This window comes from Sphaerodactylus townsendi, linkage group LG01, assembly GCF_021028975.2.
Source record: "Sphaerodactylus townsendi isolate TG3544 linkage group LG01, MPM_Stown_v2.3, whole genome shotgun sequence".
Taxonomy (NCBI): Eukaryota; Metazoa; Chordata; class Lepidosauria; order Squamata; family Sphaerodactylidae; genus Sphaerodactylus; species Sphaerodactylus townsendi.
The window spans coordinates 56,113,578-56,131,709 of NC_059425.1; the positions used below are offsets into that span (position 1 = coordinate 56,113,578).

At 43.4% G+C, this 18,132-nt stretch overlaps 1 protein-coding gene across 2 annotated transcripts; it reads left to right on the forward strand.

Annotated features, from left to right (window-relative positions):
• The first annotated feature begins 1,775 nt into the window (after positions 1 to 1,775).
• On the forward strand, positions 1,776 to 17,902 carry ATF3 (activating transcription factor 3). 2 transcript variants are annotated; one of them, XM_048488996.1, is made up of 4 exons: positions 1,776 to 2,006; positions 8,999 to 9,242; positions 11,194 to 11,301; positions 14,717 to 17,902. In XM_048488996.1, the coding sequence occupies exons 2-4, from the start codon at positions 9,003 to 9,005 to the stop codon at positions 14,912 to 14,914; spliced, it is 546 nt and encodes a 181-aa protein (XP_048344953.1). In that variant the 5' UTR covers positions 1,776 to 2,006; positions 8,999 to 9,002; the 3' UTR covers positions 14,915 to 17,902. The 2 variants fall into 2 exon arrangements, with proteins under 2 accessions (XP_048344953.1, XP_048345044.1); XM_048489087.1 differs by having other exon boundaries at positions 8,999 to 9,041.
• Positions 17,903 to 18,132: the final 230 nt, after the last annotated feature.

Consider the following 18,132-nt stretch of genomic DNA (forward strand, 5'->3'; position numbering starts at 1 on the left):
GTCTCCACGGAAGGAAGTTGCATGGAAGGGAACGGGATTTACTCGCAAACCAATGTCTTGCAGGAGAGACTAAAGAACTCCTCCAGCCCCGACCTTAATCGTGCAGCGCCTCAGGTATTTCAGTCTCGCTCGTGCGGTTTGTTAGCCACAAGCTTACGTGAGACGTGCACCGGGGCGCACGCCTGTCTTTGCACCCGGTCGGAAATGCGTCAAGCAAAGCAGGCGCCTCTCGGCAGCCTGTTGCGATTGCATCCTTTGCAAGCTCCTGGATTCCGAAACCCCAGAACCTATGTGCAAATGACAAGTCTGGTGCGAACTAGTCCGCGCGGCCGCGGCGCATTGCAAGCCTGCGAGTTTGTGCCGTCGCTGGGTGCGAGCTGCCGCCGGTCCCCTTCCGAGCGTCCGACTCACTGGGGACGTCGGTCAAACTGCTTCTCGTCACGAGAACTGCAGGGAAGAAGCGAAGTGGAGGCGACCGAAGTGGTTCTTCGCGGACATGGCTTAGCTGCCGTGCGAGGCGCATTTACCTGGGCGTCATGGAAGTCAACGGGATCTCCGTACCCACGTGGCCCGGGCACCGTCGAGCCTTAATCGCGGTTCAAAGCCGATCGCTTTCGAGCTGGATTTAAGGCCGGTTCGTTTCAGTAGGACTAACTCACCAGGTCAAGGGGTTGGTATCGCAACAGTCATTTCTTTATTAAAATGCCGCGAGTGTCAGGCTCGATGTTGAAGCTAATAGAGGAAATAAAGGACGGGTCTGTGTGTCATCAACTGAAAGGCACAGGCGAGAGGAAGCGGCTCTCTGGAAGCAGCTTCGGGGCCACCCGCCTGGGTCTGTCCGGTGTCTTTGGTAGTTTGCTGCCTGGCATTACCATTGTAGCGTTATGTATAATGTGGTGATATAATTTGGGCCGGAGCGGCAGGGGTGCTGCTATCTCAGTGAAGCCCAGCAGTTCGAAGAGAGCCCTCCCCATCGCGTTGTCCCACTGACCCCAATTTCTCGCCTTAGTCTTTTGCGAGTGTTGCGAGGTTTCAAAGAGAGAAGCGTCAGAACAAAAGAGGCTCTGGAGCGAGGGTGGCTGTGATCCTATCCTGAGGGTTGTGGGGTTCAGAAGCTTTGTAAAGGGGCCGCGCGGCTGTATTCTTATTTGACGCTACCCAAACCAGTGGGGGAAATTGAGAGATCTCCGAAAGGGCAGAAAGTGACACCTCGTGTGGCACACCCCCCCCCCCCCCCAGTCGCCACATTTCCCAACGGGAGGAGCGGTCCCCGGCCCTTTAAACAGCTGCACTAAATGGCACAACATTTCGTTTCTCCTTCCTGCTCCCTAATTAAGACGGGAGGAGGGAATAATCCCTCCCTCCGCCCCCTTCTCATTTGCCCGGCCCGGCCTTGCAGCGAGATGCCAGCGATCTGGAGTCATACGCCCGCTTGGGCACCGGCGGCTCATGCAAAGACCACGCCGCCCTCCCCTCCCCTCTCTGGCCCCCGGCCCGGGCGGCAACTTTGCCGCCGGCCCCTGATGGAACGTGAGCGCGCGGCGCGGCGCTGCGCGGCTGGCTCAGCCTCGGCCCCGCCCCTTTGCTCTGGGAGCGCCTTGCATCACCGCGGCCCCCCCCCCCCCCCCCCCCCGCGAGCCCGGCTGGAAGAAGCTATTAATAGCATGACATCAGCCGGGGACTCGCGGGCGCTCTGCCGGGCCGCCCCCCCCTCCCGCCCGCGCGCCTTTATAAAGGGGGTGATGCAACCACGCCGACAGCCACAGAGAGTCGGAGCGGCACTCGGAGGGAGGCAGCGGGGCGGCGCTGCTGCTTCTGCTGTCCAGCGCTCGGGAGTAGCGGCGCTCTCGGCTCGGGAACAGCCCGTGCGTCGCCCCTCTGACTGAGTTTCGCGCTCTCTGACTTTGAGCTTTTCTTGAACCAGCCCCGCTCTCGCCGCCCGTCCCGCGCTCAACCTCGGATCCCCCCAAACCCTGGCAAGGAAAAACATAGGAGGAGAGAAGCAGGTAAGGCGGAGGGCGAGCCCGTGTGGCCGGGGATCCCGACGGCAGCTGCTCTAGAAGGGGGCCCCAGTCTCTTCGGCTCCCCCACTTTTTGGGGGTGCGGGGAAGGCGCGAAAGCTGCCTTCTTGCTATCGCCCGTGGAAAGGAGGGGCGAGAGCGGCGGTCCCCGGAAGCTTCCGGGGTTTTGTTTTGAAGTTCTGAACAACCAAGAGCGAAAGTTCATTCATCCGCGCGAAGTTTTGCCCGTAGAGCTCCGAGGGCGCAGAAACCGCGGCTTCGCGGCCGCCTCCGGCGCTTCTGACGGCCGCCGTCGGACAGGGTTGCCCCAGGGAAGCTGCGCGGCTTTGGGGCGATTTCAAGGGAGGACGGAGACCCCGCTTATCCTTCGCCTTGAAAACAAACAGTCCGCGTTGGGGTTTGCCGGTTGAAACTTCTCGACAGGCCGTGAAGACACACTTGTGGTGGGGCTGATTTCCGAGAGCAGCTCTAGCAGTTCTTGGACTGTTTTTGAGAGTGTGACTTTGGAAGTGAGAAATAAGCTAATGTTCACTTATGGGGGACGGGGAAGTGCAGAGCCGACTTTTTAAAGACTAGCCGGTTTTTGCCGCCGGTGGGGGGCGCCCGGCCAGACGGAAAAGACGCCGCTCTCCAGCCAGGTCCGTCGTCCGCCCCCCCCCCCCCTTTAGACGCAGCCGATCTCGAGGGGGTCGTCTTGAGTAGCCCGGTACTCGGGACCAGGGAGGTTCTGATCATTTCATGTAGGTGACACTTAAAAACATCGATGTAACTATTTACAACTTATTTTGACGTAGTTTAAGACTAAGAGGCTGCTTGGCACTACTTGGGGTCTCATACTTCTTCCTCAAAACTTCAGGAGAGTGGCTGTTGGCAGGAGATGAATAATCACTGGAGATGAATCAGTTATTCACTATTAAAATTATTATTGCTATTTATTTTTTAAAATATTTGTATCCTCCCTTCCTGGCTACATCTGAGTTCATCATGGCTAAAATGATTGCTATTAAAACCATAAATAACATATAGCCACACACCCATATACATGCATACATGTAAGTGTGTGTGTGTATGAGAAATAGTAAATTATATATGAGAAACAGTAAATTATTAATAAACCATGGCACCCTAATAATGGGTCCCAGATTATGGTCTGATTTCTGGTTGGTACCCAACATAGGGAGTCAAAAGATGTTAATGGATGGGTTAAAGGGGGGAGGGGGAGGGGAAGAGAGGGAGGGGCATGGGAACAGGAGAAGGAAGAGGAGGGAAGGGAAGGGGGACAAGAGGGAGGGGGAAGGAAGAGAAGGCTAGTTGCTGTCCTCATCCATGAGCCTACTAGAATATCTCCATCTTGCAGACCCTGCAGAACTGTTCAGTTTCCAAGCCAAGCAAAACTTTGACGACATTACTTAAAATGGTTGACAAAGAGCAACTTCCAGTGGCATACTGATTTGCTTCAGAGTTACCAACAGTTGGCATTCTTGAAACTAGCAGATAATTGTAGCAAATTGCAATGTCAAAACCCTAAAGGCAAAATTCAGTCCAGGGAGGTTATAAACCTTAACTGCTTTTTAAAGATTTGTGTGATTAACATATTGATGGATCTTGATCTGTATGGGGAAAGCATTCAGACAAAAAAAGTTTTGATTTCATATAATGAAACACCAGGATCATAAAAATAAGGTTAGAGTGCTTTGTACTATTTTTAATATCACAGTAAAGCTTTCAAATGTCCACCAAGTTAACTGAAAATGATCCAGGTTTTTAAATAATGTAACGTTTGGCATTCTCAGCTCTACATGATGCCTACATGAATGTTGTAGAACAGTATGAATTATTATTAGTATTTGAGTCAAGAAGAATGAAATCTAACAGTATAAGAAGGAAGTTCTAAAACATACATACAGAAAGTGTGGTCTGTTGGAATCTGCTGGAAATTCTTTTGTCAGTGAATGCCTGCATGTCTGCCAGTAGTTTTAAGTGCCTCTGATGAATCTGAGTACCCTTATTTTACAATTTGCAGGCAAATGAGGTGGAAAATTTTGGGCATCTCTGCTGATGGATGGAATGAAACTATAAATGGCAAATAGCTCCACAACAAGGAACCCATCAAGAACAGGGCAGTGCTGCCAAAGTGGTACAGCAGATTCCTTCTCTGTTAAAATCAGTCCCTGGCAACTCCACTTAAAAGGCAGCAGGGCTGGAAAGACTTTTATATAATGTTTCGGAGAGCAGAGGCCACTAAACATAAAGGCTAGATAGATCAGTGATATCCTTTATTATGGATATGGTGGGAAGAACTTCGTTATCTGTTGTAAAAGAATCTTGTGGTACGGAAGCAAATTACAGGAATCTTGAATTTAAATTATTTGAAAATTAGTATTTCCTAAATTGGCTTTGGACTGTTTCCTTTTGGCCCTTCATGTTATATAGAGATGGGAAAAGAAATGGTTAAAGGACAAACAAACATGACTGCAACTATCTCATATGCATCTTAGGGAAGGTCCAGATTCCTGGATGCTGAAAGATGTCCTCCATTTTTATGATTATAGATGATTAAAGAACTCAATGTTCTTCACAGTACATAGAATTTAGAACTTTGAGAGCATCAAAAATGGCTGCCATGGAGTGTTGGGGTCAATCAGAAAATGGCTACAGTGGGTTATGGGAACAATCTTATGTTCTTAATCACAAAATATTGGGAAGTGAAAGCCAAGCACCCTCCTACCATGCAGTCAGATATTTCTGGGTTCTCCTGCTCCAATTAGGTAGAGGAAGGGCAAAACTGGCCCTTTGCTGTGGGGAAAAGATGCTTTGGCAAAGGAAAAAAATGGGCATGAGCAAACTCATTGGTGGTCTCAGATGCCCATGAATGCCATGTTAGGGATCACCAGTTTACACAGATTGGTCACGCTAAATGCAGACTGCACCAGCAAAATGTATGTAGTAAATTGTGTGTTTTAATGATTGAATATTGGGTCTGAAAGTAGGAAAGCCAAGTTCTTGTTCAGCTATGACATCAACTGGACACCAACCCTAACCCTAACCCTTTCCTGCCTTTCAAATTAATCTGACCTATGGGAATGTTATGACAAACACACACACACAACTTTCAGCTCTTCAGAGGACAGGTTAGGATGCTAATGTCACAAAATCAAATGTGTGGGTCACTGCTTTTATTTTTGTTTTGAAAGTGCTAGTACTCGATACAGCGTGGTGTCAGTTTCCCCACTCAGAGCTTGGGAGAGCCACCCCCTCCCAAGTGCCAGTACTCAGTACTGGTAAATACCGTCACAAAAGGAAAGGAAGCCCTGCATGGAGCAGTTATAAGTATTCATGCAGCACATAATCACATGGTTTGTGTCTTCCCAGTGTCAAAGGCCTCTGACATGGAAATCTTTCTGCTTAATCCTAAATTGTGAGGATTGTCATTAGTTGTGAGGAAAAATCACTGGACTGAATCCCTCTAACTGAAATACAACTAAGTATATACATTGTCAGCAATATGGTTGTTGGGACTGAATCAGTTCAACCCAAAGCTTAGTACTTTTTAAAGCCATATTTTATCACCAGCTTTCTCTGCTGTTTTTCTACCAGGAAACTGGTATAATGAAACCTTGGCTCATTCTGCATATTCAGAATAATGCACTTTCAAACTGCTTTCAGTGCTCTTTGAAGCTGTGCGGAATAGCAAAATCCACTTGCAAACAGTTGTGAAAGTGTATTGTTGAAGGCTTTCATGGCCGGAATCACTTGGGTGCTGTTTGGTTTCCGGGCTGTATGGCCGTGTTCTAGCAGCATTCTCTCCTGACGTTTCGCCTGCATCTGTGGCTGACATCTTCAGAGGAGATCCTCTGAAGATGCCAGCCACAGATGCAGGCGAAACGTCAGGAGAGAATGCTGCTAGAACACAGCCATACAGCCCGGAAACCACACAGCACCCAAGTTGTGAAAGTGGTTTGAAAATGCATTATTTTGTTTGTGCTGAAGGGGCCCTTGACTGCTTCCCAAGCCTTCAGAGTTTTGCACTGATATTAGTGTTGTGTCAACACATAGAATCAGGTTTCAGAGAGTGGTAATGGTTATGGCTGGCTATGAACCATGGTTATAGTTAGAGCCTGTGTGTATTCCTGTACCATACCTATACAAATTATTCCTAGAAATCAGCTCTATGAGAACCTCTGCTTTACTAAAAGCAAATTCCTAACTCTGGCCCCTTCCGCACAGGCAAAATAATGCATTTTCAAACCACTTTCACAACTGTTTGCAAGTAGATTTTGCTATTCCGCACTGCTTCAAAGAGCACTGAAAGCAGTTTGAAAGTGCATTATTCTGCATGTGTGGAATGAGCCTCTTATTGCTGTAAGGATAAGCTTGAGTATCAGTGGGTTCTTCATAGCTACCTATTTGAAGTAAAACAATAGCCCCAGTCAAGAAAACATATTGATGAATGTGTATTACTGAGGATATTTTAGTCTTCAGTCATGATCATTAAAGACATTACTTATTTATTAATAGTTTGTTGCCTTATTATTGACATGAAGCTAAGTAACAGAGTTTTTCTTCAGCTGAAACTTGTGTGTTGTTGATTTCAGCAAACACCTTAGAAGGATTAAACGATATCAGCATTTGAGTTGTGACTCATGACTAGGGGATTTCTGAAGAAAATTACATAAGTTTCCCAACGTCTGTGAAAACAATGCCAGGAAATCTCTCCTTTGATAATAAACAGGTTCTCTAGTCTGAGGTTTGCTTTACATAAAACTCTTACGTATGAAATATTACTCTATAGAAATTAACAGAAAGCCCATATCAAGATTGCAGTGTGCATGTGTTTCTTAGCCATGATTGGCCAGTGTTTCCCAGGGCACATATATGTTTTTGGGTACTTGTGCACAACCAATATAAAGCTGCCAGCCACTGATTCTTGTGTCAAAAATATGATGTATTTTTGTCATAAGTATATGTGGTTTGTTTTGTAAGTGGGTATAAACCATGTAAACTACAGTAGCGTGGTGGATGAGGGTTGCTTGGCTCTAGACATCACCTGGAGCTTTATTTACAAGGATATGTTACATAAATCAAATCTAGCAGATCATGACACTTTCATAGATGTAGATCAATGCCCGAAGAAAGGAATTATCCACTGTGAAACTAATTTAATAGATTTTGCTATAATGTTTAGCAGGTTTTTATTGCTTCCTCTGTAAAATGGAGTTCTTTAGGAACTTCTCCAAGAAGCAAATACTGCTTTCATTTGAACACTGGTGCTGCAAAACTCATGCTTTCCTGGGAACAAGCCTCAATATATAAAATGAGATTTACTTCTAAGCAGACTCGCTTAAAATTGCCCTGAGTCACTAATATCTCCAACAGAGTGACAAAGGTGATATTTTATGTGTCTATAGATGGAATAGCAGTTAACCACTTGCATAGATCTCATCGGTTCGTGGGAAAGCAAGGAGAAAAAGCTGAAGAATGGGAGATTTAGTTAAAGACTGGTTGGCTGGTGGGTGGGAATGAAAGAAACCAGAAAAGGATAGAGACTATGGGGCTGCCAGGGGACAGAAAGAAGAAATAGGGGAGCTGCAGGGGTAAAGTAGATGCGCCTCTGTGAGTTACATATAAAATTCATGCCAAATTAATATAAGGAAATAGTCGTGCTATTTCTCAAATACAGTTTGCTTGCTATGCACAACATAGCATTGGGGAAAGGAAAGTCTCATTGAAAGATACATGTGCTGCTTTATTTGTGAATTAGTTTAGAAGTTCCTAGCTGGAGGATTTGTTGGGTGTTAGGTATACTGATTCAGTGTCCTGACCTCCATGACCCACACAGAGTAGGTCAGTTCCTGTAAAAATCAACACTAGTGAAAATCTATGAGAACTAGCAATAAAGCCCATTGTATGAAAAAATACAACAAGCTTTAGAAAACAAATCCTCTCTGGGCAAAAGATATGGGCAGGGCATATCTACAGGAAATGGCACCCGAGGAAACACTGATATTGCACTTTCAAACATCCCAGCTTTGCCAGAGCCCTTCAGGGGGTAGAGCAGTATATCAAACTAAATAAATAAATAAATAATAAATAAGAGGCAGCAGGGTGCCTGTGAAGATGGGGGAGTTCTCCCCATCTTCATAGCCCCCCTATTCCCCAAGGCACTCCTCATTTACAAAGCTGGATCCCAGCTATACAAAGGGGGAAAGGAGCCAGCAGGGTGCTTGTGAAGCAATCTCCATAGGCATCCCTCATTTGCAAAGATGGATCCTAGCCATTCTGGGTGGAGTAAGGCTTTCCCCTTCTCCCATTCAGCCTGGGGTGGGGTGGCCTGTTCAGTCCTGGCTGCTGGTCCTGGACTCCCTGCTGACTTATTTGAGAGTTGGCTCAGGCAAGGAATAGGACAGTGCCAGAACATTTAAGAAGTGTTCACAGCTGAGTGAGGAAGAATCTGGGAGTTGTAGTCCCATCAGCCCCTACCTGCATGAGAAATGACACCCTCTGGACTACATCTCCTAGAGTTCTTTGATTTTTCTGGTTTGTCATCGGGAACACGCTACTCAATTATATAGTAAGGTAGTCCATTTCAATTTGTAATAAAATTGGTGGCCAAAAAGACAGCACTTTTAATGTTTATTTTCTATATACTATTTGCCACATTTCCTGTTCTAGAACTAAATTGCTCAAACAGTAAAGTTGGAAGCTGTTATTTTAACAGTGCTTCCTGATTATATCATGAACTGTAGATTCAGTTTCTAGTTGTTTTTCAGTTAGACTGCAACTTGTTTATATGTATATACAACCATGTATGCCAGCATGTATATTGAGTCATGACCTAGAATTGCTGGAATAATTTTATGTCCAAAGGTCATGTTTTATGAATTGTCTCTTAGTTGAGAATTAACTGTCTTTTAACAAATAGTTTGATGTTGGTAAACTTCAAAAAAGCTAATCAGTTTTCTTCTCTTTCCTTTCAGCAAAATGATGCTCCAACACCCAGGTCAGATATCTGCTTCAGAGGTTAGTGCATCTGCAATCGTTCCATGCCTGTCTCCTGTAGTATCTCTGGAATTTGAAGACTTTCCAAATCTAAACCCCTTGGTGAAAGAAGAATTAAGATGTGCTATCCAGAATAAGCGTCTGTCTCACAGGATGCCCTCTACACTGGACACAGTTATTGTTTCTGATAGACCGGGTGAACTGTCTTTCTTTAAAGCAGAGGTATTCAATTTAAATAAAAAGAAATTTCATACTCAATGTGTGTGTGTAAAGTGCCATCAAGTTGCAGCTGACTTATGGGGCTTTCAAGGCAAGTGAGAATCAGAAGTGGTTTGTTATTGCTTTCCCCTGCAAAGCTTCCTTGGTGGTCCCCCTTCCACGTACCAACCCTGGTTAGCTTCTGATATCTGACAAAATTGGGTCATACCAAGCCACTTCATGTTCAATATCAGAGTTCTAATTAAATATTAGAGCTTAATGAACATGAACTATGGGAGGGATTGTCAAGTTGTCACACTTTTTCCTTCCTTCCCCTTGCACTTGACAATGATTTCTATTTTTACAGTGAACACCCCCTCCCCGGGCTCACTCAGGGTCACTTTTGCATTGCAGAGATGAGGAGTGAGAGAGGAGGAAGCTACTGGGATAGGCACAGCAGTGTTTGGATCAAGCAGCTTAGGGAGTGGAGGCAGGGCCCGCAATGGCCTTGGGCCTGCATCTGCATGGCTCATCACAGGGGGCTAGTCAGCAGGAACCACATGGTCTGGGAACTCAGGGCTCCGTCTGAGACCATCACCTGACACTGTGGGCCTAAACCTTAGTTTTCTTACAGGAAAACTATGGCTTGTATCCTCCTTGCAAATGAGGATCCCAAAACCAGGACAAAACTACCAGTCTTGTTCTAATAGTTGCAAACCATAGTTTGCCATTCAAAATCTGTCTCAAAATCTGTAGATTGGGCTGCCTAAGTAAGGTTAACGCTGTTCTTATTTATTTTTATTAGACTTATAAAACCGCCCTCCCCTGAAGGGCTCAGGGCAGTGAACAACAAATAAAACAATAAAATCATCATAAATACCATACAGTAAAACCAGTCAAAATAAACCCATACTCAGCATAAATTACCATAAAATAGAAACACTACTGCAACAGATAGTGACGAAAACCCACTCTCCTCTGCGCCCACAAGAGGCCTAGATGGAATGGCACTATACAATCAACTCGGCTGGCAAAATGCCTGGTGGAACAGGTACGTTTTACAGGCCCTGCGGAAACTTTGCAAGTCCTGCAGGGCCCTGGTCTCTCTAGGAGGCCTGTTCCACCAGATAGGGGCTGTAAAAGCCCTGGTAGTGGCCAGCGGATGTCTTTCAGGCCAAGGACCTCTAATAGGTTCTCCTCCGATGAGCAGAGGAACCTAGCAGAGCAATAAGGGGAGACGTGGTCCCTCAGATATGGAGGGCCAAGGTTTGTTATCTTCTGTTTTTTATAATCTTATAATTGATGTTTAGAAGATTCTGAGCTTGGAAGCTAAACATGTGAACTGAATCCCCACATAAATAAGGGGAAAGAATGTATGCTGTGATTTCTTAGTGGTGAGAAAAATGCACTCTCGTGTCCTTAGGGGAATTTTATTAACTTCAGTTCTGAACCCTGCCATTGAAATGGCTTTTGAAGATAAACCCTAGCACTAGTTTAGCACCAGCTGAAGAATATTTTCTAGAAACTAATTTCAAACATGTCTGTGTTGAATTGAAGCCCTAAGCAAGATGGCCTCATCCTGCTATATGGCTTCCATGTGGTGGCATATCTGTATACTGGCTCATCCCTATGTAATTGAGGAAAGCCACAAAATCAAGCCACCACCAAAAAGGGAAGGGTTTTACCAAAATGGGAGGCCTTCCAGTATGGTAAAATATGACTTTATAAAGGAAAAAAGAGATAAACTAATATGCTCATATGAAAGGGGGACAGAAATTGGCCTACGCAAGCTCTAAGAGTGTGGAAATGCCCTCCCCATCTACACTCCAGGATTCTTTAAATTATTCTTCTATGATTAATTCAGAATTGTGTGACCAGTCATTTGTTGGTAGCACTTTAGTAGTTTTATCTGGTAATGGTAATGTAGAAACTTGCTGATATTGGGCATACAAAAAACCTCTTTGTATTCTTCTAGGGTGCACCTGGGGAAGATGAAAGGAAAAGACGACGAAGGGAAAGAAACAAGATTGCTGCAGCAAAATGTCGAAATAAAAAGAAGGAAAAAACGGAATGTCTGCAGAAAGTAAGCTTGCTGATAATTTCTGTTGGTATCTGGCTAGGCAAGGAAGAGAATATAGGGTTGTTGAAAAAGGCTTTCAGTTAAAAATGCCTAAGTAAGCAGCATAGTTTAATGCTGAAATTGGCTGAATTGTATGGTTGATTACTGTATTTGTATTTGAATTACTGAAGGCTCATTCTTATGTGCGCTAACTACCTTAAGCCATGATTTATGTGGTTCACTTTTGCCTTTCACTGGTTTATATACTTCTGGATCCTTGTTACACCCTTGTTCTCAGCCACTCTGAATATCTGGAGAAACAATATTAACCTTCCAGGAAAGTTGTTAAAACTGTACTGCTTAACTGATTGAAACTTGCAGCAGCCCTAATATATGTGTTTCACTTTGTAGTTCATAGAAGCATTTTAGTACAGTTCCACAACCAAACCATTGCATCTCAGTTGGTATGGTGCACCATGTTGAATCATCTTTTTCTATAGAAGACTGTTAAATTGCCTGTGATTGAGACATCTGGCTTAAATAAAGTTAATATTTTTAATTATCATACTCATCACATTATCTATCCTCAGTGTTTTGCTGCACATAGTTCCTTGGTACAAAATACAATGAAAATGGAAAAAACTGTAACTATGCAGCCAAAATCAGTCACCTGGCATGAGTGTGGTTATAAAATCCTTCTGTGAGTTACAAAATGAAATACAGGCGTTCATGGATAAGAAATGACAGTCCCTGAATAATAAATGCCTCAAGATCTTCCTTTTATGATGGATATTACATGACACCTGAATTCTCTCAACACAAAGATGCAGGATTGGAACAAAGTTGTGACTGATTTTTATGACAGCATTTGTTCTTTTGAGTTGAAGTTTCATCTTCGATAAAATAATTTGGCACACTTTCCCACCATGAAATCACTATTTAATGATCATATATCCATAGAGAGTTCTGGAAAAAAATCCAAACTGAGAAATGAATCCCAAGAAAAGTTTTCTGCCTACAGAAACCTACACAGAGTTTTTGGAATTTTCTATAATTCGTTTTCTCTGGATGCCCATGAGGTTCTAGAGGAGGTTCAGAAGGAAATAATTGATCTGCAGAGTGATGCCATGTTCAAGGATAATTTTTTTGAAGTTGGTATTAGCAAATTTTACCAATTCTGGAATCTAAATGACTCCTAGCTTAGGGCTTTTGCTTCTGTGTCTATGTTCGGGCAACATATGTGTGTGAACAGTTCTTCTTTGTAAGGAAACTTAATAAACCAAAAGAACATTCTCCCCTTACAGAGACACACCAGAACAGCACACTCAAATTCGCTGCAGATTTTGATGCAGTAGTTCACAGCAAGAGGTATCAATTATCAAAAACTGTTAAACATACTGTGGCTTCAGCCTGACTTGCTTTAATACTGCTGGCTCAGCCTACAAAGCTTTATCTCTTAAGTCATGTGGACTTCACTGATAGAGACAGCCAACAGTATAAAGCCCACAGTTCAATTCTGGGCTCAGTTGGGCCCAGCTTTAAGCTATGGACTTTGGAGGCGAAGCCCTCAGTATAAAGTTGGACCTGGCCAAAGCCTAGCATTGAACTGTGGCCTTGGCAGGACCTGGGTCCAGCTTTATACTGCTGGCTCTGCCCCAGTGCCCGCATGACTTCAAGGGTGAAGCTTTAGAGGTGGAACCAGCAGTATAAAGCTAGAACCAGCAAGGTTGAGTCTGCAATTCATTGCTGGCCTGTTGGGTACAGTTTTAAGCTTTGGAGATAGAGTCCACGTTTAACTCTGGATTTGGCTTGAGCCCAATGTTGAACTGTGGGCTCAGCAGAGCCTGGGTCCAGATTTGTACTGCTGACTCTGCCTCTGAAGTCTACCTAACGTTGGGGGTGGAGCTTCAGAGGCAGAGTCAGCAGTATAAAGCTAAACCAGGCTGAACCACAGATCAGCGCTGGGCTCATCTGGGTTGATCTTTAAATTGTGAGCTTCAGAGAGAGCCCACAGTTTAAAGCTGGATTGGCCAGAGCCCAGCTCAGCAGGGCCTGAATCTGGCTTTATACTGCCGTCTATACCTCTGAAGTCCACTATGACTTTGGGGGCATTAGAGGAGCCAGGAGTTTAAACCAGGACCCAGGTCCTAATGTGCCTGTGGTTTAAAACTGGACCCAGTCCAACCCCGGCATTGAACTGTGGGCTCAGCCTAGCCTGGGTCCAACTTTGAGCTGTGCATGCTGCCTCTGAAGTCCATATGGACTTAATTATTTTAGCAGCAGAATTCTTGATATGAGTCAGGTGATTACCATGTGGCAAGCAAAGACAATAGAAGAAGGTTGCACTAGACAAAGCAAGATTCTAGAACTTTAGTCAAGGAAACAGCAAAGGGGCAGATTTTCAGTGTTTGCAGAGAATTCACTTATCATTGCACACAGGGGCATATCTGCCTGGGGAGGTAGGGTAACCCATGTCCCAGGGTGCAACTAATCTGGTCACATGGGGGGGGCACAAAATTGGTCCCCCATGTGACCAGATGCCTTCTTATTATTATTATTATTAATTCGATTTTATAGGCTACCTCATCCCCAAAAGGCTCTAGGCGCCTCACAACAGTTCCAAAACAACCACATAATAAAACAATTCATCCAATAATATACGTAAACCATCTAAAACAATAATAAATTAATTAAAATACCATGCAGCAAATCCCTTTAACACAACAGTACAATACATGAGTGAATTGGAGGCACCCGATCAAAAAGGCTGGGAGGGGCTGGCAGCACCGAAGATGGAAGCAGCAGGCGCTGTCAAAGATGGTAAATGTGGTGGGCGTTACGAGGGGGCAATCAATCCATGGCCAGCCTCACCAGAGGTCCGGTGGAACAGCTCAGTCTTTTAGGCCCTGTGGAACTTGCCAAGGTCCCGCAGGGCCCAGACAGCTGGAGGAAGAGCATTCCACCAGGCAAGGGCCAGGGCTGTAAAGGCCCTGGCCCGGGTAGAGGCCAGCTGCACCATGGAAGGGCCAGGGACCTCCAGTAGCTCCGCTGTCACAGAATGCAACGGCCTGTTTGGGACATATGGGGTGATGCGGTCCCGCAGGTATGAGGGCCCAAGCTGCGAAGACAATGAGGCAGCAGGAAATACTGCTGTCTCATCGTTTTCGGGCTCCTCGGCCTCACCCATGTCATTGTTGGGGCTCCACATGGGCTCTGCGACCCACGGGGGGCTCCATGACCTGGGGGGGGCGCCCGGAGGAAGTTTTGTCCCCAGGCACCATTTCCCCCCCATACGCCTCTAATTGCACAGAACTGTTAAAGAAGGCTCTACAACCCACTTCCCATCACAGTCATGTTAAAAAGCAACACTGTTGAATTATTTTGAATTTGTTGCCTAAAATGTTCAGTTTTGTATTCTCATTTAATCTTCTGTAACCAGGAATCTGAAAAATTGGAAACCATCAATGCAGAACTGAAAGCTCAGATAGAGGAGCTGAAGAACGAGAAGCAGCACTTGATCTACATGCTCAACCTGCACAGGCCCACTTGCATTGTCCGAGCTCAGAATGGGAGGACACCAGAGGATGAAAGAAACCTCTTCATTCAACAAATCAAAGAAGGAACCTTACAAGGCTAAGTGACAGTGATGAGACAGTGTTTGATACCTTTAGGGCATGACTTTACATCTAAAAGCCCCCAAGCCAGAAGCCTCAGAGAAGCTACCTTGGTCTCCTGTTAGTCAAGAGAAGGCAAAGGAGATGATATTTCTAAGGGGAAAATAGTTTGTTAGCTTAGCTGTTGTTCTCCCTCTTGACAAGATTCAACTAGGCTGAGGAAAGTCCTCTGCCTTTGCTTCAGGTTTAAGTATCTGCCAGGCCTTCTAATTCCTAGAAGCCATATTCGTGACAGTTACAGGCATGCTAACTGCCGCTGGCATGTGGTATTTGCACTTGAGTTATTTCTAGTAGAACACGAGGACTCTCAGTGATGCACAGAATACACCCAACGGACATTTCTCTTCCTTGAGTCGGGTAGAAGATGTAGATGCAAGATTGCTTTGAATTCTCAAAAGAAAAAAGGATTGCATCACCCAGAAGGCTGCTTTCAATTAAAAAAAAAAGCATTGCAATATAATGGGAATTACTACATATCTGCAACCTAGTGCAGTGTTCTAAACTAAACATTGTACTTTTTTGTTTTTATAGCAACTGTGGATTTTTTATGACTCATTTTGGAGGCAAATTGTGGGACTATATCACAGGCATCAGTTTCTTGTGAAAATGCTCACTGAACTAAATTAGAATTTACAGAGCAGGAACATTATCCCCTTTGGCTTCTTTTTTAAAAGGGGAAATTCCCTTCGAGAACCCAAGTTATGTGTCACATTTACAGTATTCAAGCTAATTTTACACAAAGCAATTTCTTATCAAGTATTGAAACTGAAGGTTCTCTTTGATTATGGTTCGATAGATCTTGGACTCTTGCGAGTCTTTCTCTGGTGCAATTGGCATCTTTTACAGAGCAAGAAACTGGTTACTGTCAATTCACATACATTAACTGATGTTTATGTGTTGATTGCATGTGTATACAAAACTCCTCAATTACAGTTTTATGGTTGTGCTGCACAGACAGATAAAAAATGTTGAGCTGAGTAGACTCAACTTCTCCATAATTTGATAGCCACCCTGGGACATTGTGCCGCTACTGATCAAAAGTTGGATTTGCTGAACTCCTCCATAAGTTGAAGGATAAGAGAGAACTCCTCAAAGCTAGGTACTGGCATCCCTTATGAGCTACTCTTATTTTAAAAACAAACATAGTTGTGTTCCTTTAAATGGATTGGGGGCATTGCTGCTAATCAAACTAAATTTCCTTGATGAATGTTGGTTTGGTTGCTCATAGACTCCTGCAGATGAACAGGATTGCAAGTGGGTTCTTAGGGTATCCCTGATCAGGATACCATGCACCTAACATATCTCTCTCTAGCAGTATGTGGAGTTAGAAGATCAGCCAAAGAACTATGCTTTGTATAAATTCAATTTTCCATGTAATGTGGACATGCTATACTGGTTTCTTTAAAATACTAATTTTATTGGGAATTTGGTGAGCAAAAATTCCACTTTCAAAAACTGGATCCAAAGCTATGGCAAAAAGAGGTCAGAAATGCTTATAAAATTCTCTATCAATTCAATCCTAAGCAACCCTGTACCCTTAATTGAAGTCAGTGGACTTGGATAGATCTAACTCTACTAGACTTGCATTGTATGTATGAATCCTCTTTCATTTTGTTTCATTTTATTAGTTGAATGAATATTTTGCAGGATTCTTTGCTGTCACTCCACCAGGAATTGTTCCTTTCAGTAAATTATACACTTAATGGAAAGTTTTCTTATTACTGCTATTTATTTTTGCCAAAGCAGTTACCTAAATCATTTGAGAATCAGCTTGTAAGTGATAAAAGTATTTAAACTTCTTAGTAAGGATTGTTAAAGAAAAACTATTACTGTAGATGTTTGAAGCTTCTAGTATAGTTGCTTCATTGAGAACTAGACATGAGCGTGTTTAAGATTTGGTATTCTTGTAAAATCCTAAACTTATTTATTCCTATAAAATATCATTACTAGTTTTCAGCAGAAGAAAATAATGGCTCCAGTTCAAGAAGGGTAAGCCATAGGTGGAAATATTATGTTCTATTGATCGATACTTTGTATTCTAACAGCAGCATTCAACCATACTTTCTGATCCCCCCCCCCTTTTAAACTGGAGATGGTAGAGACTCATCCAGGCATGCACACTGCCTTTGAGCTATCATCCTTTGTCTGTTCCCTACAGGTTTCTGCACACAGATCCTTCTGGCTATGGCCCTCTTTTTTCAAGAGTGCTGAACATTGGGGTATTTGTTTGTGTGCATAGGTGAAATTCCAGATACCTCTAATCCTTCCCTTCTTCACAGACCATGTGTCCTATAAGGGATAATGCCAACCATTTATTTAGTGAGAAGGAATTTGCCTCTCTTGTTTATGTGTAAACATCTCTGAACTGGAGCCATTATTAGTTAATTTATCCTTATTATGTCTAAGCTGTAGAGAGAATAAATAGTGCAAACAAAATAAGCTGAAAATGCAGGTGGTTTGCTGAGTTTTTTTTCTTTCTGATGTTTAATACTTTATCTATAAACTTCAGTGCTCCATTTTGACAAACCACTGATTTAAAGATGCAAAGCAATACCAGTCTCTTTGCAGACTAGATCTGGACAAATGCACCTTTGTTAAATATTAGTAAAACAGTAAAAGATAAAAGTTTCAAAATTTAGTTTCTTTTTCAGATTCTAGTTTTGTCACCAAGCCTTGTATAATAACAAACCCCTTCAAAATCTGAAATTTCTACCTGAAAGAATATATGAATTTTAATTTAGTAATGAGAAATTCCAGAAATTTAACAAAATTCAGAAGTTTAATTTTGAAAATCAGATTTTGTATTTAAATTTAACTCTACCTCTTTCAAACTTGTTTCAGTTTTTTATGAAGGATTTTTGAAGTCTGTGGGGCAAATGGCTATTTAAATACACAATTAATGAGACAGATAAAGCAGCTTGCATGTCAAAATACTTTATAGTACAGTTTTTTTTAAAAAAAACAACAAAACACATACACTAGATACCTCAAATGAGTAGTCTCTAAATTTCTGACTAGTATATGGTTGAGCATGATGTATGTTTACCTTGCTTTGACTTTTTATATTCTGCAACAGAACTCTTAATATGCTTTCCATGATCTGGATATATTGTAATGTCCAATACTGTTTCCAATGTGTGTTTCATGTAGCAAAAATGAAAGGAAGTGGGCCAAATTCAGT